The sequence below is a fragment of the Carassius carassius genome, chromosome 17 (assembly GCF_963082965.1).
Source record: "Carassius carassius chromosome 17, fCarCar2.1, whole genome shotgun sequence".
In the NCBI taxonomy this organism is placed as follows: Eukaryota; Metazoa; Chordata; class Actinopteri; order Cypriniformes; family Cyprinidae; genus Carassius; species Carassius carassius.
The window spans coordinates 26,355,502-26,380,465 of NC_081771.1; the positions used below are offsets into that span (position 1 = coordinate 26,355,502).

Here is a 24,964-nt window from a genome sequence, read left to right on the forward strand (position 1 = left end):
CACACATGTTTCTGAAGGGTTCTCTTGTGTTATCTCAGCTGCTCTGGTGTCCAGTTTCTCCTTACTCAGCAGGAGCTCCTCATGTTATTTTGCAGAGTCAGATTGTTTCTAAAGACACACAAGATTATTGTCTGTCCATCTATTAAAAACACACTTGCAATTTTTATTGTGAATTTAAATGAAGTAGTTTTATATAGCAAAATTTGTTCAGTAAATACTCTCTCAATTATTGCAAACCCAAAAATTTTAATCGTGGTATTTTCTCTCCTGTATTCAAAATGTGTATGACTTGCTTCCTTTTGTGGAACTTGAAAGGAGTTAATTTCCAGATCGTCCAGGCTGCTCTTTTCCATACAAGGAAAGTGAACAGGAATGTATGATGTAAAGCTCTGAAATGGACACACAATCTCCATAAAAACAGTCCATATGACTTCTGTGTTCTATAAGTTTTGTGCAGTCATGCATTACCTTTCAAACATTTGGGGTCAGTAAGATTTTTATTCATATACATAATTCCAGTCTTCAGTGTCACATGATCCTTCAGAAATCATTCTAATATGCTGATTTACTGCTTGGGGAAACTTTTTTTTCTTTTCTTACTTTTTCATGTTTCTTTAACTGCATTTATTTGAAATGGAAATCATTATAAATGTGTTTGTCACTTTAAATCATATTATTGTGTGCTTTTTGAATAAAATTATTCAAACTCTTTTTTTACTCCAAAGTCTTGACTTTTGGTCATTTCCCCAGATATTAAACCATAAAAATAGGCCAGTCAAAATATAATTTGCCCTTTTTTTTAAGTAAATTTGAGAAATGTTAACTAATTAAAAACTGCTCCTGGAGCATAATACTTGGTAATGATCTTCTCTGTGATTAACACAAGGCCTAATGTCATGACCTGAAACACAGCTGGCCACACTCTCAGATGAGTGAGCTAATCATGGATCACATTCTTTGAAATGCCTAAGAAGTTCCAGCGGTGATCAGTCAGCTTATGTACTAATCTGACAGATATACCATGGCCTGCATGTCAGGTAACACAACAGGCATGTGCTACAGTGTCAGAGTTCTGGAGTCAGCAACCTTTAGAATTCTACCATAGGAAGAGAATCAGGATATAGGAAATGTAGAAAATTTGGGAGCAAGAGATAAAAGTGAGGCTAAATTACAAAAGGATGCAGAGTCATGTTACAGTTAAAGTTGCTGTAGGTCAGGGATGATTGATTTTATCTGGCTAATAACTCCAAGATGATGTCGTCCATCTGTGGTTTTGCATGTTTTGATTACAAACAAATACGCTTGTCAACCGTTTCTTTCTTCTTAAGAGTGCATTATATTAGTCATCACCCAATCTGTTCTTGCTGTATACAGTACTGTTTAAAAGTTGTGCTTTTTGTGCTAAAATATGGGTAACAATATCAGTGAAATGTTTTTCATTTTTTATTTTAATTAGTGACCTAATTAGACCAAATTCTTCAAGATTTCTTATTTTTGTAATTTCTTAAATTTTTCCAAAAAAAAAAACAAATTGTTTATCCTCAGGTTTAAACTTTTTAAATCCTTAATTTTCGATATGGAAACTGAAGACTTAAAAACACTATTGCACATTGTCTTATGCTCACCTACCGTATTTTCCGGACTATAAGTCGCACTTTTTTTCATAGTTTGGCTGTTCCTGCGACTTAGTCAAGTGCGAATTATTTAACAAAATTTATTTGACATGAACCGAGAGAAATGAACCAAGAGAAAACATTACCGTCTACAGCCGTGAGAGGGCGCTCTATGCTGCTCAGTGCTCCTGTAATCTACACTGAAGACATAGAGCGCCCTCTCGCGGCTGTACACGGTAATGTTTTCTCTTGGTGTTGGTTCTAAATAAATGCGACTTATAGTCCAGTGCAACTTATATATGTTTTTTTCCTCGTCATGACGTATTTTTGGGCTGATGTGACTTATACTCAGGTGCGACTTATAGTCCGAAAAATACGGTATACATTTATTTCAAAATGCAGTAAAAAAGTGTAAAACATCATTTGCCATTTTAATTCTCAGCAGCCGTTATTCAGTGTCACATCAGAGGAATCATCCTATGTTAATTTGGTGCTCAAGAAACATTTCTTATTAATATCAATGTTGAAAACAGCTGCTTAATATGTGTGAGGAAACCTTTACGAATGAGAACTGCATTTATTTGAAATGGGATTTGTTTCCCTTCCTTCCTCGTTGTTGTCAACCTACATCTGTCCTTGCCTGTGGTGTTTTTTTTACTTCCTGTTTGTGTGAAGAATAGTTGGTACCCTCTGAGGTTAAGGTTTATTGTCTTTGTTTTCCTCTGCTGTGCGTTTCTATCCCTATACATGTGTTCTTTCACTTAATTTCCTTCAAAAGTTGAGCAGTCGTTACTTCAGTCATTGGCTTTCTCTGATGGTGTTGCTGAACTCCAGTGTACCTGATTTATGCCACATTCTTATGATAATCCCAAAACACCAGCATACCTGATTTACTCCACATGTACATTAAGACTCCATTTACAGCAGTATGAATGTTTTTTTCTGTCTGGTTTGGTCTGTCCACATTTGACTAAATATAGGATTCAGCAAATCCTCTGTCCAGCTCCAAACCCTCATTTTGACTGAATTTATATTCTGATAAATATTTGATGTCTGATGAATGGAGCCTCTGGTTGGTAATTTGGTCAGGCCTCAGTGTTATGAATGCAGGGCTGTAATTATATCAGAGCTCTCTGGAGTAGACTGTCATTAGTCAGACTTGATTTGCTTGGCTGTGTTAAGAGGCAACTGACCACAAATCTGCAATAAAAGGGAAGAAAGCCATGTCAGCACATTTTCCACCCTATGGCCAATGTCACATATAGCCTTACTGGAGTGAAACCTTACCCTGTGGTCAAGTATCATTTGAATCCTGAAAATAATTTCCTTTTTAAAACAAAAATGCAAACAAAATTGCTACAACTGAAACCTTTTCTGTAGTATGAGTTATTAGCAAAGCTATGCTTGAAAAACACTTTAAAAATATAAAAATATTATAAAATGTAAAATATTTAAATATATTAAAATATTTTAACAAAGATACTAAAAGTATGTCTTACAAAAATAGTATTTTTAGACTTTCTGCTTCAAAATTGAGGTTTAATTCAATTTGTTACTTTTTAATAGAATTTGTTTTACTTTGCTTCTACGCTAGGGCTGAAACGATTAGTCGACATTATTGACAAATATTTTTGTCGAGTAGTCATTTCATTTAATTTGACCTAATTTAGAGCCTGCAATAATGCAGTTTAACCAGTGTGGCGCTGTGGCGCAAGACTGTAATTCAGCCCTCCTCGATGCAATTCAAGAGAAGAAGAGATACAGTGCTCAGCACTGTTCAGAGAAACCTTTTACTGTGAGAGAAGCGCACCTGAGCCGCGTTTGGATGGCGTTTGGATATGAAAATATATGACACGCGCTTTCCTCTGAATAACGAAATAAACAACAACAACAAAAATCACAGCAGTGTGAAAGCAGCAGTTAAAAATGCATCTTATTACACCGATGTGGATGTTTGCACGAGCTCAGTAAAGCATTCACGTCACTTTTATAGTATTTTATGCAATACCTTAAATCAAGCAGCTTTACAGTATTAAACATTATTAAATATTTGATTAAAGTGATAGTTTTGTTTGCTGAGATCAAAGCTTAATCTTGCTCAGGACCGTTTTGATTATCATAACCCAGTAAGGTATTTTAAGAGAGATTACTCTACAGTCAAAAGTTTTTGAATGGTAACATATAGATTTTTAACGTTTTTTTTTTTTAAGAAGTCTCTTCTGCTCACCAAGCCTGCATTTATTTGATCCAAAATACAGCAAAAGCAGTAAAATTGTGCAATATTTTTACGATTTAAAATAACTGCTTTCTATTTTAATATATTTAAAAATTTAATTTATTCTTGTGATCAAAGGTGAATTTTCTCCAGTCGTCAGTGTCACATGATGCTTCAGAAATCATTCTAATATGCTGATTTACTGCTCAAGAAACATTTATTATTATTATTATTATTATTATTATTATTATTATTATTATTATTATTATTATTATTATCAATATTTAAAACAGTTGAGTACATTTTCATTCAGGATTCTTTGATGAATATAAAGATCCAGAGATCCGAATTTATCTGAAATAAAAAGCTTTTGTAACATTATACGCAATACCATTCAAAAGCTTGGAGTCAATATATATATATATTTTTTTTATTATTTTTTTTATTGGGGTGGTGGTGGGGTGGGGGGTTATTGTAGAAATTAATACTTCTATTTAGCAAGGATGCTTTAAATTGACAGATAAATTTATAATGTTACAAAAGATTTCTATTTCAGATAAATGCTGATCTTCTGAACTTTCTATTCATCAAAGAAACCTGAAAAAATTATATTTAGCTGTTTTCAACAACAACAACATAATAATAATAATAATAATAATAGTTTTTTTGGAGCAGCAAATCAGTATATTAGAATGATTTCTGAAGGAGCATGTGACTGGAGAAATGATGCTAAAAATTCAGCCTTAATCACAGGAATAAATTAAATTGTAAAATATATTCAAATAAAAAAAGTTATTTTAAATAGTAAAAAATCTTTCAAAATGTTACTGTTTTTGCTGTACTTTGGATCAAATACATGCAGGCTTGATGAGCAGAAGATATTCTTTAAAAGCAATGTTAATGTTCAAAAATGTTTGACTGGTATGTGTATATTGTGAATAAAATTGTTTATCCAAAAATAAAACATCTAATCACTTACCTTTATGTTGTAATTATCTATATCCATATAAAAAAAAATTTTTCTTTTAGTAAAAGTATTAGGTTTTGTACATCTATTAGTTTTTGTTTGTTTGTGTGTTTTTAGCCACAACATTAAAATAGTCTTTATTTTTACTTTAAAGTCTTTAAAGGGATCATATGATGCGATTTCAGTTTTTCCTTTCTCTTTGGAGTGTTACAAGCTCTTGGTGTATAAAGAAGACCTGAAGAAAAAAAAGTTAAGACTCTGCCACCCCAACCCCCCCAAAACGGATCATTCAAACATGCCCCCACATGTCAACCTCACTGTGTGGAAATTATTGCGTAATACTGCCCAAACGTTCACGCAAAGATGAAGGCGTGGTTTCAGTAACCGCAGTTAGTGTTGAAGCAGTCATGTCAGGGAAATGCTCTGTGTTTCTAGGCGAAAGCAGAAGCATTTTATTTGGCCTTCTGAAAGTAGATGCATTTAGGAATCTTTAAGCTTACACATTTTATGGATGACTGTTTCGTGAACCTAGGAGAGGAGGTCATTCTGACTTTACTAAGACAATCTGGTGTTTCCGAATCAGCTACTGTAAGTATGTTTTGTTATTAGTATTTGCTATTGACTGTTCAAATGCAGAGTTTTGTGCATCCGTGTGTGTGTGTGTGTGTGTGTGTGTGTGTGTGTGTGTGTGCGCGCATGAGAGAGAGAGAGAGCGAGAGAGGGTCACACAGTGGAGTCAGCTGTCTTTACCGTCTGTGGCTTGTGTATTAATTTTTATTAAAAACATAATTTTATTCCCTGGCTTTTGACTCACCATGGGAGCTGTTGTGGTCTTCGTTGTCGCTGTTACTGCTGTTACTTGTTTTATATTTTGATCTTGCTGTTTGTTTAAATTGTGCTATATAAATAAAGTGGATTGGATTGGATTGTGTTCTGCAAACACATACAAGCTTCATCACTGTGTCTGTCACACCACTCTGTTCCCCTTTTGGGCATGAACTGATGGTAAAACTAAGGACATTATTAACGGTCTTTTACCTTTATTTTGAAAGATGAAGCTTGCGATTATGGAAAGGGGCGTTACATTTCTGATGAGTGCTTGTGGTGTTGGGCCAATCACAATGCACTGGGTCATTTAGCCAATCAGAGCAGACTGCGCTTGTCAGAAGGAGGGACTTTGTAGAAAATGGCTCATTTGAGAGAGACGGGGCATAGAGGACCTACGATAATGTACAGTATTTGAAAAATAATGTTTTTTTGTATATAAAAGCATGTCAACATGTTCTGTTACACCAAATACACTAAAATACTGATCTTTTAAAAGGCATCAAATGAGAATTTAGGAATGGTGCAGTCACAGACAGGTAAGCAATATGATTGTGGAAAATTGACTAGTTGAACAGGAGTAGTATATTGATTTTATGCATATTCTGTTCATTAATTAAAAAAATAATGCAATTTTTCTAGGGCTGCAACTAATGATTATTTTGATAATCGATTAATCTGTTGATTATTTTTACGATTAATCGATTAATCTTTATGTACTTATATTTTAGTTTTGCCCATTTTTTTCCAATTAAATTCTTAACAAAGGGTCTTTGTCATTCAACATAGACTTTTAGAGATTTTTACCATTTTGCATTGTCATATCCTCATCAAAAATATACCTGGAGTTGTGTTTTATTATGTGTTAGTAATCCTTTGTCAAACTTTTCTGCAATCAAAACACTGACCCATACTCTAGCAAATTTCACAAGGAGATTTCAAATAATTTTTTCACCATGGCAGTCCTTAGGGCTCCTAAAGTAGTTTAACATCCCGAACAAAGCTTAAGGAATCTTTCAGAAAATACTTTCACAAAGAATAAGAATAAAACAGAATAAATTTGCAGTACATTGCATTTTATTATTTTTTTCCTGTAAACACACAACTCATACCTGGGAAACAGCTTTATAGCTTATGCTGTGAAATTGTAAACAATCCTTCGAATAAAGTGCCAGTGGCATGAAACCTGAATGGAACTCACATTTTAAAGTAAAATCCATCAGAAGGCTGTCCAGAAAACAAAAATTTGACACACACAAAAAAACCTGCTGTGTGAAAAAGAAAAAGTGAATTTTTTTGGAAAAAAAAAAAGAAGTGATTTTCAAATACATTTAAACATTTACCTCTATCATTCAGTCATAATTAGGCTGCAAGACTGAATTATGAACTGGTAAATGACAAACTGATCACAGAATATGTTTGTAAATCTTTAAATTGGAGAGGTCCTTTAGCTGGGGATTTTAACTTGGATTGGTTAACCTCTATTTCAGCTAGTTTTAAATCTGTCTGTGACTCTTTTAATCTTACACAGTTGATTGATAGTCCAACTCGTCCAAAGCTCAAGTGCCCTGAAAAGTCCTCTTTACTTGACTTGTTTTTAACAAATGCTCCACACAAATTCTCAGATATAGGTGTGTTTGCAAATGACCTGAGTGATCATTGTACAATTGAGATATATAATTGAAATACAAATCATGAAACAGAGACCAGGGATTATTTTTAAAAGGGATATGAAGCATTTCTGTGAACAAGCCTTTCTACATGATCTGTTTCATTTTGATTGGAACAAAATCTACCTTATAGGCCTAGATCAAGTAGAATTGGCCCGGAACTATTTTTATGATGGTTTTCTTAGGATCATAGATAAGCATGCCCCTTACTCAGAGTTAAAGGCTGAAATAATCCCTGGTTTTCTCCTGAGATTTCATGCCTTCTCAAGGATAGGAATGCTGCCTGGTCAAGGGCCAGGAAATCAAAGCGCGATACGGACTGGGTTTATTTTTGGCAATTGAGAAATAGACTTACATCTCTTATTAAAAAGTCAAAATCAGAGTATTTCGTGAATGAAACTACAAAAAACTTAAATGATCCAAGCAAGTTATGAAAAACTATTAAAGCCTATTTTGGAAATATTAGCTGTAGTGAACTACCCCCTCATGTTATGGCTGATTCAGGCAAGGTGACTGATAAACAAACAATGTTAGCTTGCTTTAATGAGCACTTTATTTCTTCAGGATCCCTATTTGAATCCTTATGTCCTGATTCTTCTGGTTCCTTTGTACAGGAGAACCCCTCTGACCCATGTTTACCTTTAGAAAAACAATTTTATATTTCTCCTTTATCAATTATCAAAGTCCATAAAGCCCTTCAGGAATTAGACACAAAAAAGTCTGCTGGTCCTGATAATTTAGATCCCTTCTTCCTTAAGCTAGCAGCTGACTTCATTGCGGAGCCTTTATGTTATATTTTTAACTTAACAATTGTTGAAAATGACATCCCTAAAGTATGGAAGTAAGCCCATGTTAACACCATTACTAAAAGGGGGCGATCCATCTATTTTGAATAACTATAGGCCTATTTCTAAGCTGTGTATTTTAGCTAAGCTCCTTGAGTGCCTGGTTGGTGAGCAACTAAAGGAATTTTTAAATATAAATGATATCTTATCACCTTTTCAATCAGGGTTTAAGAAACAACATAGTGCCATATCTGCAGCATTGAAGGTGATAAATGATATTGCTGGGGCATTGGATAATAGGAAAATATGTGCTGCGTTGTTTATAGATCTTTCAAAGGCTTTTGATACAGTTGATCACGGCATTCTTGTGAACATTCTAGTGAGCATTGGTTTGTCTAAGCATTCGGTAGATTGGTTTGCAAATTATTTGTCAGCTAGAAACCAAAGTGTCGGATGAAACATTAAAAAATTAATGCAAACATTTTCGAGAAATAAGTAATTTGTACATTTACATATTTGGTAAGATAAAAATACATTATATAGCTGTGTATACACACCATGAGTTCAACTTTCATCTCGTGAACAGTAGTGAACATTAGTGTATTTAATTCATTTACCAGACTCAAACATACACAAGTTTCAAATCCACTGGCTCAGTTAACATTTATAGTATAGTAATAATTAGAGCCCGACCGATATATCGGCCGGCCGATATTATCGGCCGATATAAGCTAATTGCATTTAAATCGGCATTTATTGCATCAGCATTTATAACGGCCGATGAAACATGAGAAACAGAGTCTCATGCTTCACTCATGTTATGAGTGTTGCATAGTGTGCCCACCAGAGGGAGCTCTGCAGCTCCAGAGTTAACAACAGCGCCAGAAGTCCACTACAGAAGAAAGCGATCAGCCAAGGAGATGAAGGAGATGTAACTTACTGTTTTGATGGTGAGTCTGTCGTTCGTCATGTGAAATGATTGTAGATTTAGTTCATACCCTGTATATAAAAACTGTGTGGTAGTTCTAGCTAACGGTCCTATCATTATCACTTCTAAATATTCTGTAACATCACTTACAGCCGCTAATGCATTGCTATATTAGATTAGCCACAAAGCTAATACCATGTTTATCAGTGGAAGAGCGCGAACGTTAATAGGAGGTCAAACTATAACGTTAGCGTTTAACTTATTCTTATTCTATTGCGGTGTGTTTCCCACATAATGACCGCGTAATGGGCCTTTCACACAGGACGCGGTATGCACGGCGCTTGCTGCTGGGTTCAGCGTTGCCCTTCAGATACAACGCGATTTGCGCTGCGCTATGGCGTAGGCGGAGTTTTAAAAACATTTAGCGGGAGCTCTTTCATAGTCTGTTGTTCCTCCTTTCGGTCAGAAGCAAACATGTATCTGTCCCGTTGTAAGAAGCGAGCGGTAGCGCTAGTCCTGCTGTTGAGAATTAAGAGAGAAGCAAGGAAGAAGAGGCTACCCTCAGGTCCAGAGAACAATTTGGTGAATTCAGGCTGGTTACGTTACCCTAACGCTAATAGCTTCCTTTTTAGCAGGCCCCTTAAATGTTTGCTATTAACTTGTTTGAAGGTGGTTCTTCTCAAAATTGACAGCGGTGTGTTCATGACACTAACGTTAACCATTCAACTTCGAATTGATTCCGTAATCTTCCGGAAATAGTAGGCAAGACGATGTTCTGTGAGAGCAAATATAGTGTAGTTACAGTAACTACAGTAGGTGCGTCAGAAATGATTAAACCAGAGGGGACATGTAAATAAATGTGAGCTGAACTAGCGCTTTTTTTTTTTTTTTTACATATTGTTTCAAAGCAGCTTTACAGACATAACAGGAAAATGTTGAAATAATATTGTTAAATCTAAGTAGGTAATACCTATTGCTTGACAAATAAAAAAATATATATATTTCTCATTTTTGCCTATGTAGGAGATCCCAGTTTATTATTATTATAATTCTAATGATGACATGAGTAATGATACATGGTGATATTATTAATACACATGCTTATTCTTTCTCTGTCTCTCTTTCTGCCTACAGATGGCTGAAAAAGGTGAATGCTGTAGCAGCAAAGTGTGGGACTACTTCTGCAAATACTTTAACTTTAGTATTATAATTTATTTACAGTACACACACAGACTGTTAAAACCAGCTTCAACTGGAAGAAAGTAAAAGTGTTAAATGTTTAAAACCAGACTGTTTTTTGATCATTAAAAAATATATACTTTTAATGTGCAATTGTTTAGTCATTGAGACTGTAATCTAAGGCTTTTTTTTTTACATAATCCATTCTGGAAAATGGTTTATACAGCCCACATACATAGAACAGGCAGATATTTTGCTATTGAATGTTGTGTAAGTGCAGTTTATAGGAAATGGGTCTAATATCCAGATTATTTTTAAAATCAAAATATCGGCTTATAAATCGGCTCTTTTCGAGTTAAAGGCAGGTTAGGTAAAAAAAATGTATAAAAAACTTTTTTTGCAAATTTGTTTAAACTTTATTTATATATCAATACATAATTAAAATGTAAGTACTCTGAAAAAGAAAGTATAAAAATCGAGTGTCTGTATACCTCTCACGACTGTTTTAAAGACAGCTCATTATTTCCATTCACTCCACCCCCTCCCTTCTGGGCTCCTTCCAAAGCCTCTACTACGGCTCGCTAAGTAATGTTATGTTAGCTATATTACGCAGCTACGTGTGCTAATGACACATGCTTCATGAAAAAAATATGTATGATCAAAATACAAAAAGAAAGATTTACCTGTCCAGCAGAAATAAAGCCATCAAGGAGTCACTTTTCAGCCCCTTGAGTTCCCTCAGTTCTCGCCATCGCTGGAAAGCCACGCCGATATAAACTCGCGTTTTATTTCTTTATTTCATTGCCTTTTCTTGTACTGTTACTGTCTTCCTTTTTTTGCCTGGTTTGCCTTCACTAACTGCATAGGCTGGTACTGTGAATTTTGCTTGCTGTTTCTCTGCCATTGTTTTGGTATTCCTAGGATCCGTGCCTGTTGAATTCCTCAAATCAAACGTGCGCGCGCAAGTGGGCAGGTCATGTGTGGCAAAAGGGTGGTTGCCATGGTTGCGAGAGAGTGACAGTCGCCTAAGCCAATCCTATGTTTCGTCCCGAAATGGAAATAATGAGCTGTGTTTATACAGATTAAACGGTCTAGAGTCACTCGGTTTTTATACTCTTTTTATCAGAGAACTTACATTTTAATTATGCATTGATATATATAGAAAGTTTAAACAAATTTGGAAGAAAGTTGTTTATACATGTATTACCTACCCTGCCTTTAATATCGGCATCGGCCCCCAAAAATCCATATCGGTCGGGCTCTAGTAATAATAGCAGTGTATATTTGCATTTGAAGTAATATTATAAATCCTGTAAACATATAGAAGGTAATATTTGGACTTATCCGGTTCTCTGCACTGACATTTAGCACAACCGGAAATATCTACGCACACACTCGCAAGACCGGAAATCCAAGATGGCGGAGATATGCAACTAGCCTATTGGCTATTCGCTACTTCTCCTGCTGTACTGGTTGAATAAAACCTGCGGTGGCTCATTACTGCCACACTTTGGTCATCACAGATTTAAAATATGCACAAAATGAGCTGCTTACGGCAAATAAAAGTTGTTTGGCAACTAATCGATGACTAAATTAGTTGACAACTATTTTAATAATCGATTTTAATCGATTAAATCGATTAGTTGTTTCAGCTCTAAAGTTTTCAGTAAAGCTGTGATTTAGTGTCAGCCTGTTTATTTTTATTTATTTTTTTCATTTACACACAAGAGTAGTTTTATATTTTGGTCTCTTTAATCAGTCTTTCTCCAAAATGACCGCAGGGATGTCCTCTACACAATATATGGTGGGTTGTCCTGTGAAAATCTGCATTCTGTTGGCTTTTTGTTTAAAACCAGCTTCGTTTTGGCAGTTAAGATCAGCAGTAAACCCTGTTGCGGTGAGAGGAACTTTAGGTCTTGTATGTTTAGTTTGGAATGTTAAAAGAGCTTAAATTTATTCTCTGCTTTCTTCGAAAGGGCTTATTATAGGAGGAGAAAGATGTATAATATTACCGTTGGTCAAGAGACAGCCTTAGTAGTTCGTCTGTATGTTTTTATAGTGGTTTTGAAGGCTTGGATACAGAAAGCCATTGGTAATGATACCTAGCTAATTGGATTTCTGACGTCCAACTGGAAAGCAAACAGACCTCTCAATGAATCAAATTTAAGAGTTTGAGAGAGTTTAAGAGACTCAAAGCGTTCTAAATTTTCAGTGTTTGTTATTGTGGCTGTATAAGTGACTCATGTTGAATGGATCACTGACACAGGATTCTGAACTCTCATGTGCTGCTTTGTTTAAAAAGTGCTAAATTATTTGCATGCATATATAATTATAATCAAGTGTTCAAAAGAGAGGCCAAAACCTATATATATATATATTAGTGATGTCAATCGATTAAAAACTTTTACTAGATTAATCACACATTTTTTCTGTGATTAATCGCAATAAAAAAAGAAATGTTTTTGTACATTTGTAATATATTTTTTAATGTAATAATTTCACAGTTAAATTTAAATACTTGTTTAAATGGCATCTTTTTATGAATGAAGGCCAGTATTAATGATATTAATACAGCTACTGATTTTTATTTTTTTTTACATTTATTATTAGGCTTCAAAAATATAACAGTTTTTAATTTAAGTAAACTTAAAACAATGCTAACATAAACCCATAATAAATGTCATGTTTACTCCTGCCCTTCCTGTCTTAACAGTTCGGAAATATACAGAAATTTAATAAAGTTATCAAAGTTAAATGCAGTCTGCACTGCATAAACTATAAATTAAATAGTTAATCCTTATTAAAGCTACAAAAGTTATTTAGTCAAGGGCAGCGAGTCATTTTCTCTGTTCCCTTTGTTCTTTAACTTTACTGACAGGAAGCTTTATTGGCTGCTGTCCCTTTAAGAGCAGACAGACACGCGGATCTCATCGTTTATATATGGATCTCGCTACATTCTCTCACAACTCTTTTTGTTCATTTTAGACTTTATAAATATTTTAGACTATATAAATCATTTAAGATTGCTCTTATCAGGATAATCGACAAAACTGGCACTTTGGGATGTTTATTGTTAGTTCAAGCGCTTAAGAGAACTGGATTCTGGCGCCCTGTCTATGCATTGTGTGTGTGTGTGTGTGTACGTGTGTATGTGTCACATAAGGGCATTCACAGACAGCGCATTCTCTTTTGTCTTGCCGCGCTTGAAATGTTTAAAAGCATTTAAATGAATAAGTGCGTGATCATATAATGTAAAGCTAGCCAACGGATGGCAGAAAATACGGATGCTGCGTTAATTGCGTTAAATATTTTGACACGTTAAACCAGACAAAAATTAATCGCATGCGTTAACGTTGACAGCACTAATATATATATATATATATATATATATATATATATATATATATATATATATATATATATTCTTTTTTTTTTTTCTTGTCTTTCTTATTTTTGCTTAGGAAATCAATCCCTCAGCCCCAGTTTCCATCACAGAGTTCAGGAAGAGGAGATTGTGGTTGTTCAGAATCATGGGAGTGGGCCGCTGCCAGTACAGCCGTACCCTGCAGAGGAGATGCTGAGGCCGAGATTGACCAGAGGAGTGTCCGTCTCCCTCCCTTCCTCCCCGCTGCTCCCTCCACGCCAACCCTATCTTTCTCCAGTCCGGTCCAACAAGTCACCAGGTACATAACAGTCACTTTTGAAATGTACTTACTAGGTCGGGCGATAAGTTTTTCTGCTTGGCTTCGACTTTTATTTTGATGGTGCAGAGAAAGGCAGCGCCTGAGCACACAATTCAGATAGAAGTCTGTCTAATAATCAGATAGAACGGTTAAACAAAGGAATTAATGTATACAGAAAGTATCATAACGATTGCTTTTTTATTATAATAGAAAGGCAAACATAATACTTTCTCGTTTGCCGTCAGCATTAAGCAAATACACATTTATATAATTTAAACAAATCTTTAAAAGACTAATGAACATTTAATATCACAAACCTTGCAAACTTAGTCGAATCGAGCTGTGAGATCTTGTGAAGTGTGCATTTTTATCCAGCATGATCTCGTGTTCTCTCCGTGATGGTCTGTCCGTGTGAATTGAATGCTTTAAACTTTAATAAACTAGTGATATGACAGCCTACTGTCATATTCATATCATTTTCTCTGTCTGCTGTATGTAAAATGAGTGTTACCTTGGCTTTATTTGAAAAATATGATTCCCACACAAACTTCTGAGAATACTAAGTGCACTGTTGGTTACAGGGTTTACTTCCTTTTTAATTATATTTTTATTAAATATTTATTTATTTGTGAAAAATACTAAATACTAATATTGTCACGATACCAAAATTATCGTTTCGATACCGATACCTAGTCAAGAATTGCGATTTCGATACTTTTCCTGAAAGGGGAAAATACACTATCAAATACCATTGCTATGCTTTATTTTAAAACAGGGAAAACAATCTAATCATATAACACACTAATAAATGAACATATGAACAGCATATATGTTAAACATTTGAACAAAATATGAAATATCAAAATATTAAAAATAAATTAAAGCAATGACATTCAAGGTAAAGACAGTCCGTTATCATAAAGAACAAGTTATAAATTTATCTTGATTCTGAACTTTGAATAAAAATATGAACAGCGAGTATATTAAACAATGTTTCTGAGCTCAGAAGATTAAATGTTAAAACATAAATATCAATTTAAGCAATGAATGCTTAATTCAATTACTTGAATGCTCAAGTAAAAAAAAAAAGCAAATAAAATTTAGCAGCTATATCTCAGATATTGTAACTTATTCTGTCAGTTGTGCAACCTTTTCTTTGAGAGGAGAAAGCTCAGCCAGTGAGCTTTAGTGAGCGTCATCTTTTTCTGCCAGTTGTGGACCGGCGGCCACAGTATCACTTAGCCTAGTGATGCGCTGGTCCGTTTTTTTTCCAACCCGCGGGTCCCGCTTTTATGAAATGATTTGGCCCGCCCCAGCCCGCAAATAAAGTAAAATATCTTTACCCACCCCGACCCACGCATCGGGGACATCACGGAAGATACGTTGCTACTTAGACCTTCGTATTGTAACCTTATCAAAGAACCTAATAAAATATGAAAATATATATTCCAAATATTTAATATAGGTTATAAGAAATTGTCAGTTGTCAGTTAATCCTAGTCAGTTGGAGTAGTGATTTAATATCTATTCTAATGGGTACATCTGGCTCTTTGGGTACTATCCAAATAGTATTTCTGGTGCAAGTAATATGCTGTATATCATATACAATAGACACATAAGTCATGTTAACAGTGCTATGGTTTGTCCTCTTTAAGAAGTTGCGCAGCTGTGATTTATCTAATGTACAAACTGTGCCATCTATTGGTGCTCACTTCACAGTGTAGACCAGAGTTTCTCAACTTTTTTTGACTCAAAAGCCATTCAAAGGCCCTGCTTTATATTTCCTCCTGTAACACTGCTGCTTGTTTTCAAAATTTTATTAGAAGAAACTGAGTTTCACTGTATTATATGTATTAAATATTAAATATTATATGTATTAAATATAAAAACATTTTGGTTGATTTTATGTATGTGTATTTATTTAAATCATTTTAATTACGTTAGATTAAATGATTGACTAACTACTAGTTTATAAGACATAGTTGCTTTGTTTATGAAACTGGGCCCTAGGAAGGAATCCCATCATGCAACAAAAATCAGGGGTCAAAGTGTAGGTTCAATTGATTTGTCAGACTTCAGGATGAGTGTAGGTCAAGGTGAACTTAAGGGTTCATAGACTGAAATGTTTCTGATGTAAAATCTTAGATAAAATGCAGTCTTTTCCAAATGTGTGATTTAGATAAACTGTATATTTTGGTAGCTTCTTTAGATTATTTGAGTGCTGCTGATGAATGAACTATCATATATACTGTGTAAAATGCATTACGTTATCATCGTGGTATTGGTTGCTCTGTGCTGATTCACACTGCTAGCTGAGCTGAGAGCTGCCAATCACATGGCAAGAGAAACACTTGGCAGGAGCTCACTCAGTATTCTGGCAACGTTTGGCGATTGTTCTTCCCACAGTCTAGCACCTCAGGTTGTGTGATCATAACCATGTCAGCCCTATGTGCTGCTGAATTAAAGCTGTTCTTAATTAGAATGATTTAGAGAACATTTGGGAAAAAACTGAGAAATGAGCTGAGCTAGATAGAATTAGATTATTTTTGTTTGATCCATTCAATTCTAATATTTGAGTAGCAATTAACAACATTCTCAATCTTGTTTCATAATATTGTTTTATTATCTGTCAATACATTTTCCGAAAATCATCTATTTCTCTCCTGCAGTAAGCATTTCCCATATTAAGTAATGATAGAAGGATTTCTGTGCCTGCAGTGCTGTGTGTGTTCATGTAGGTGGCACTACACACCACTTTTCATCTAAGTCAAGATGAACTTGGCTTTCCTAGTCTTGTTCTACACAATTCATTCACATTATTCCAAAGGGGGGAAAAAAGTTTCTCTTTTAATTTCTTTTTTTTTTTTTTTAATTACATTTGAGTTTTCTATTGTCATTCATATATTTAAGTCAGTGTCACATGTTTTTCTCTGTAAATATTGTTGCACTTGGAGATTACTATGCGAACACTGTGTAAGGTTGATTTTAAAACCGAGTGAAAGCCCATCACAGACCAAACCTTTTTAGTTACTTACCTTGTAGCAAACACTTTTCATCCAAAGCATTGTACTGAAAGTTACATGTAACTACATGACCGTCCCTATCAGGAAGCCTGTTGTTAACTGCCGAACTCCAGGATGTAGTAGTGATAGAGTTGTGACCGCGCTAATAGTCCAGAGTCAAACCTACATTGATTTGTTCCTACAGCCCTAATCTCTCAGATCCTTCGCTATTGTTTTCCTTCAAACAATCATTAAATGTGTCATGTAATATTACCTGAGGTTCAAGAAGAGTCAGAAAAGTCAAGGTGACACATTGCCCAAACTCATTTTTGGAAGTGCATCTGCTTTTTCGTCATTTCACGTTGGGTGCCTACTTTTAGTTTTTTGGCTCATCAAAACAAAGCTCTTAAAATATAATGATTTTTCCCCGACAAGTGGTTAGGGATGAACTTAATTTCTGAAAGTGGGAAAGACACGTCAGTTGCTACAGCCCCGAATATTACTCCCAAATCTGTGCACCAGTAGAGATGTCTGTCTTTATTCTCATTTCAGGCTTCTTTCTGATGTTTGAGGCTTTGTATGAGGAACCGCTGTGATGTTAAATGGAACAAATGTTCTTGCAGGCGAGTCAGGGCTTTGAAATGAGCTGATTCAGCTAGTGGTTTGTGTGCTGAAGAAACCCTGAGACTGTGTTTTCAGTTTAATTTTTATTGTTTTATATATAATTTGTCTAGTAGGATAGACCAAATAATAAACTATTATTATAGATTGATTGGGGTCAGAAGAAACTAATACTTTTTTCCAGCATGGATGCATTAACATTATCCAAAGTGCATTTAAGTTGTTCCAGAAATATCCATTTCAAATAAATGCTGTTTTAAAATTTCTATTCATGTAAGACTCTTGTACTAAATACATCCACAAAAACTGTTTTAAACACTAATGATAAATAAAAAATGTTTATTGAGCACCAAATTTGATTGATTTCTGAAGTATTATGTGAAACTAGAGACTGGAGTAATGAATGATGAAAATTCAGCTTTGAAATTACAGGAATATATTACTCGTTAAAATATATTCAAATACAAAACATTACATTATTGCCCTTTTTACTGCATTTTTGATCAAATAAATGCAGCCTTGGTGAGCATAAGAGACTTATTTTCAAAAACATTGAAAAATCTTACCAGCATCAAAACTTTTTAATTGTTCGTTATTTATTGTCTATTTCTCTACTCTTAAGTACTTTTATGCTTTGGCAAAAATGTTGACAATCATGCCAATAAAGCTTGAATCTGACTCAGCAGACACAGGAGGAACTGCTCAGGGAGATTAAAATCATTACAAACGACTCATTTATACTGGAATCTCTCTGGGAGTACAGGACAGCCGATCACAACTGTTACACACACACACACACACACACACACACACACACAGACACACACACAAGCAGATCCACATGCAGCTCTGCCCAGAGATTCAGATCGCCAGCTTCAAAATCCCATCTGGAAAGACTTAACTGTCTCTGTGTGTGTGTGTGTGTGTGTGTGTATGTGCGTCTCTCTCATTCTATTTCTCCTCCCTCTCTCTCTCTTTCTCCCACTCTCTCTGCTCTGGTCTTTCTCTCATTTTCGCTCTGTTTGCAGGTTCAATCAGGACACCAAAAAATGTGGAGAATCCTTGTGTTTCTGGAGATCCTGTCACCTGTGCTTTGAAGAACAGGAAGAAAAACAATACTGGTGAGTACTTCTGTGAGTGTGTGTGTGTGGACCAGTCTGTCTGTTATGAAATGCATTCTTTTTATGAATGTTTGCATTTGTAGTTTTATTGATTTTTATCTGTGGGTCCGGTTTTGTTACATTGTGGTTATCAGATGTCCTCACTAGGATAGTAAAGAGATAACCAGACATAACCTATGTTTAATGAAAAAATAAATATTAAATGCTTCATTAATGAAAACGTTTGTTTGAGGGTTAAGTAAAGGGGATATAAAATATCATTAGCTCAATCTAAAAACCATAGAAGTCGATGGAAAGTCCCCACTGTCTTTGAGTGAAATTTGCCCTTGTCGTAAGCTGAGGGATGGTGTTTTTAAGATGTGGGGAGTTACATGAATTTACAGCTGAGAGTTCAGTAAATCCAGCAGTCCATTAAACCACATTCCTCCCTCCCTTTTTTTTTTACTTGGTAAACTTCTGTCTTCTAGCGCCAATCTTTTCTCCTACTTGCAATTTATATTCTCTGTAGAATGCTGACCTGTGCTTGTATGTGTTGGTGCGCTCAGTGAATTACTCAATCTGTCATTTTTGGTGATGTGATGTGGTGGAAGCCAGTTAGAATGCCACGTTTCAGCTCTGCGTGGTAAAATTTAATTGGAATATGTGTGAAATCTGGAGGGTTACAGGTGGGCACACAAAAAAAGGTCACAAAATGCTTGTGTTAGATGTATTCACACATAAAATTGAATTCCAAATGTTTGAGACTACTAGTGAACATTTATTTCTTTTGTTTAGTTTTGTTTCCCTAAAAGGCTGTGTTTATATAATCAAAAATGTAACTGTAATATTGTTACATATTATTACAATTTAAAATGATTTTTTCTATTTTAATATATTTTATAATGTAACTTATTTTTGTGATGGCAAAGCTGAATTTTCAGCAGTCTTCAAGTGTCGCATGATCCTTCAGAAATATTTCCAATATGTTGATTTGATGCTCAAGAAGCATGTTTTATTATCAGTGTTGAAAACAGTCATGCTGCGAAATATTTTTGTGGAAACCATGAGACTTTTCTCAGGATTCTTTGATGAATTTGAAATACTTTTTAGTATCAACGTAACTTTTTTTTACTGTAACTTTTTGAGTCCTTTTTGAAAAAAAAATAATGAATTTGAATGGCAGTTTACATAACTTAAAAAAATAATAATATATGTATATGTATGTATGTAATAATAATAATTATTATTATTTTTTTATTTTTTATTTTTAAGTTGAACTAGGAAAAAATCCCAGATTCTGTGTGGTCTTAAACATTTGCTCCCCACTGTAAATGCAAACACACATACAAATATTGCCATCTAGACAGCAGTTGTTTTCACATTTGTGGACACACAAACACATGCAGAATTACACAGATGACACATTAACAAATTTCCCCTCATTAAAAGTCATTTGTTATTTTTGGACAGTCACACCTCCACCCGTTTGATGATCTCTAATGCAAATCGTGATAATCCACCAGATGCGGTGGCCCACTCTGGATGAACCTGAAGTAGATGCAAATCAATGATCATGTCAGTGACGGCCCGGATGACTTTGACTTTCAGCTCAAGGTTCATTGACTTGACAGCTGTTCTATAAATGTTTTCCTGCTCTCCCTTCATACCTGTGTGGACTACAAACTGAGTTCAAAATGGACTCTGGGTCACACAGCTTTTCTTTCCAGATCAAATAACCGAGAATCATGGGAGAATGAATAAACCGGACTTTAGAAATACACCCACCGCTTGCCTCCAAAACAGATGACTATGAAGTGCATTAGAGTCTGACTCTTCCTGTGTAAAAGGCAATTATCATCTCTCTGTGCTCATTTACCGTTTCCTGAAAGAACAAAAAAAACTTTGTGATGTCATTACAGCTGCCAGCACATCCACCTGTGATTGGGCAAAGTGTTGTGTAGATTGAATGATTTCATCCTGTGATGTAATTACATCTAGTGGATTGGAGTGTTTCTCACAAATGCTTGGCATTTTCTCCTGATCTCTGTTCTTTCTCTATAAATAGAGGGTGAGTGTACGGTTACTTGGGTTGATTTGAAATCAACTGAGTTGTTGGTATTAGTCCACTTCTTTTGTAAACTCTTAGGTCAGAAATGCAGATGGAAATGTTGGACATGTGCAAGTGTACATTCCTGTTGTTCATACATAACATGCATTCTTGCATGACTGTGACAACTGATGATTTTTCCATTGGCTTTTGGATTATTGCAGAAAATAAGTGCTGTTGTCAACAAAAAAAGTCTGGCATTTGACCAAAAAAAAAAAAACCTGACTGCAGGACAGTGGAACTGGAAGTGCTAATATGGGAAAGGTCCACAAACAGGGACTCAAACTTGAGATGCATGAAATGCAATGGCGCTATATGTCCATGAGGTTATTGGTGCCTTCAGTAACATGTTTTGTGCATTAAGGGACGTTCACACTAGCTGTGTTTGCATGGAACCCACAGTAATTTGGGATGCACAATATTGATACCATATAGGTTATATATATATAAAAATGTAAAGGATTATTTCCATATATCAGCCAACGTTTGGGTTTTTAATTGTGAGATTTGAGAATGGAGTGGAAGAGCCCAGGTGGAGCAGAGAAGCAAAAGGAAATTGCTACGAAGAATATTGTACCTGAAAGAAGCATTTACCGGATCATCAAGAACTTCAAGGAGAGAGGTTCAACTGCGGTGAAGAAGTCTTCAGTACGTTCCGAAGTGTCCAGCAAGCAGCAGGACTGTTTCCTCCTGAGGAGTCAGTTATGGAATCGTGTCACTCCCAGTGCAGAGCTTGCTCATGAAAGGGGCAGCAGGTTGGTGTGAGAGCATCTACACGCACTGTGAGGCCAAGGCTTTTGGACAACGGCCTGGTGTCAAGAAGGGCAGCAAAAAAGACACTTCTCTCCAAGAAAAACGTCATGTACAGACTGAAATTCTGACTGGTGAAAAGTTATTCTCTCTGATGAAGCTCCCTTCCGACTGATTGGGACATCTAGAAAATCAATTGCTCTAAGAAGAAAAGGTGAACGCTACCATGAGTCCAGTGTTGTGCCAACAGTGAAGCATCCTGAGACCGTCCATGTATGGGGTTGCTTTTTAACCAAGGGAGTAGGCTCTCTCATAATTCTGCCCAAAAACACTGCCATGAATAAAGAATGGTATCAAAACCTCCTGTAAGAGCGACTTCTCCAGCATGATGGAGCACCATGTCAAGAGTGCTAAAGTAGTAGCTCCAAGATCATTACGTACATTGAAATTTTGGATCTGTGGCCAGGCAACTCCCCGGATCTCAATCCCATTGAGAACCTGTGGTCAGTCCTCAAAAGTCGAATGGACAAGCAGAAGCCCACAAATTGTGATCAACTCAGAGAACTAATAAAGCAAGAATGGATTGCCATCAGTCAGAATTTGGCCCAGAAGCTAATATCCAGCATGCCAGAGCGAATTACAGTGGTTATGAAGAACAAGGGGCTACACTGTGAATATTGACTCATTATCATTTTTTTGCCAATAAAATCCTTTAAAACTTATGATATGCTTATCATTGTTTTTCAGTATGCCATAGAAAGGTGGAAAAATAATCTTTAAATACTGAAGCAGCAAACTTTGTAAAACACAAAATTTGTCACTGCCAAAACTTTTGGCCGTGACTGTATATATATGTCTTTTTTATTTTATTTGTAAAAAATATATTAGTGTAGGTATATAGAAAATGTGGAATATTGACCATAACATGAAAATATATATTGGCTAGTGGTCAGAAAGAATCTTGTCCGTCATTATTTGAAATTTAATTCAGGTGGTGTAAACCTTTGAAAAATCGTTACATAGAAATATTTTAGCTTATTCATTTCTTATTCCTAGTTGCCTAGGAAATTGCTTTTTTAAAAGAACAGAAGGTAACACGGGTACAAGGTTAACAGGCAGAGACCAGTGACAAGTGCAATGCCATGTATAGTTTGCTAATATAGTACAGTCAGCATCCACATTTTGAACAAGACACGAAGCAATACTCAAATTTACTCAGTCTTAGCCTTAGACACGTTCTAAAGCACACAGCCCATACTGTGGACTAATGCTGAGCTCTCGAATATTAAAGTTGCAGCGTTTCGTTTGATTGAGCTGTCGTATCTCTATGGCAACATTGTGTCTGTTCTCTTTGAGCCATGACCAGCATTTTCCACTGATCTCTTCAGAACACAATCTCCATGATTCAATTCTAATGAGCACTAATGATTTACCCAGCACAGATCTCTCATCACAGGCCGATAATACCGCACCGCATCCCGCCATTTACGCCATACCGCTGCCCGTTGCTTTCCTGATCCGTGCTTTCTCCCCTGTTACATGTGTTTCAGCCATTAGCTGCAAAAATAAACCTTGGATCGACAAGGCTGTAATTTAGATGTCATTTTACAGGAAAAACTTTGACTCGTTTGACCGAAAGAAAAAAAAAATACCAGACTCGGCCAGGTTGACTTGTGCCAGTTGCTATGGCCATCTGAAATAGATGCTTGGCCAAAGCAAACGCAATGAAGTTTAATGGGTCCTTCTTTTAATGACAAGTGTGCATTGGCTCAAACGATTGCTAGCATGGGGGCATGCATCCTTTATATAAATGTATAAAATTAACAAATAAGATTAATGTCACCAATGATTTATTGAATGAATCACTTGTTTTTGCTACTTCGTATCACGACATCACACGTTCTGGCATGCACATTCTGTAATTAATAAATTAAATGTAGCATTTACAACAAAAAGTTGTTGTAAGGATTCGTGGGTGCAGTTGCTGTCAGTGTTTGTAAGAAAATGTTTAATTATAAATTTTGGCACTGGGATAACATCAAAGTTAGAGCAACAAGATATAGCCTGTTATTACCCATGTGTGGGTTTGCTTTGAAAAACCTGTAATCAAAGTTTGATGAGTTTTATTAATAAGTGCTATCGCCGGAGATAAAAAGGCTACTCATTGTCTAAACTGATCTTAAAGGATCTTAAATTTGTGTGGCATATAAACATTTATTTTCGACAAATAACGATTATGACTAAGCGCTGGCTGCTAGACACTGCGAGGACAGAGTAAATGGTCATCACATGTTCAGTTAATTTTTTGGCATTACAGTTAGTACATAACTGCTGATGTTCATCGGGAAGGGTAAACTGACTTTTAAAATATGATTTTTATGTTTGAATTATGAAACAATAGATTAAGTATTACAGTATAAAATGGCTATTACAGTATAGAATATAACATCAAACTTAAAATTAAAAAACATTCCATTCTAAAGCAATTTTATAAAATCTCATCCTTCTATTTAAGATATAGAACCTAATACATAAACTAAGGTTAACAGTGAGCTTAGTTCTTACTGAATTGTGTATTTACTATTGCTGGATCCCTCCATACCTCCACCCTGTCTGTCTGTCTGTCTCTCTCTCTCTCTCTCTCTCTCTCTCTCTCTCTCTCTCTCTCTCTCTCTCTCAATGACACATGCTCTCCTCTTCATGGCTACTGTATTTTTTTTCACTCTGTCTCTTACTCTCTCTCTCTCTCTCTCTCTCTCACTCTCTTGCTCTGTGTCCATCGTCCTCTTCTCTACCCCCACCTCTTTTTTCACACTCCTCCATACATAGATGCATATCTCTCCCTCTCTTATATCACTCACTGTCTGAGTGTATTTCTCTCACATACATGCACATGCTCCCAATTAAAATTGTGATAAAAGCATGAGTTTGTGTACTCTAAAACTATTTGCTTTATTTCATAAACTGTATGTGGAAGAACAAGGCCCTCTGATGAAAAGGGACGGAGTGAGATGGAAGTGTGGACAGGGGGAGGGGAATTGTGTTCCCAAGCTTTTTAGCATGCAAATAGATTTCAGCATCTAGAAAATGAAAACGACGGGCCGAATGAGACAAGTGAGATTATGGTTGATTCATTGTATGAGAGACAGGACAGAAATGGAGACTGGAATTTGGAGGAATTGTTTGATTTACCCCAGTATCTGATTCATTACCTGGTTCTCAAACCATATTTATCCAGGAGTCCAATGTGACTGGAAATCGAGTGCTAAAAATAAAGATATTTTAATGCCAACATTTTTATTTTAAATCAGATGTACTTAAAATAGAGAATTTAGACATAACATTGTTCAAATGCATAATATGAAAGATTTATAATTATACCTTTTTAAAATCTGGTACTGAAACAACACGATAAGAGAACAAGTCCTTATAACGCTTCTTTAAAATAAAGGTTTTAAAAGGAGGTTGTCATAGAAGAATCATTTCTGTATTCTCAAATGTTTTTTTGAATGGGTCTTA

At 35.4% G+C, this 24,964-nt stretch overlaps 1 protein-coding gene across 3 annotated transcripts in view; it reads left to right on the top strand.

Annotated features, from left to right (window-relative positions):
• LOC132161435 (protein TANC1-like) overlaps positions 1-24,964 on the top strand; it is a 92,905-nt gene that overhangs the window by 20,537 nt on the left and 47,404 nt on the right. For all 3 annotated transcript variants that reach the window (XM_059571488.1, XM_059571489.1, XM_059571490.1), the window contains exons 3-4: positions 13,644-13,865; positions 18,517-18,609. In XM_059571488.1, coding sequence (XP_059427471.1) covers positions 13,644-13,865; positions 18,517-18,609 — 315 coding nt within the window. The remainder of the gene's footprint in view (positions 1-13,643; positions 13,866-18,516; positions 18,610-24,964) is intronic.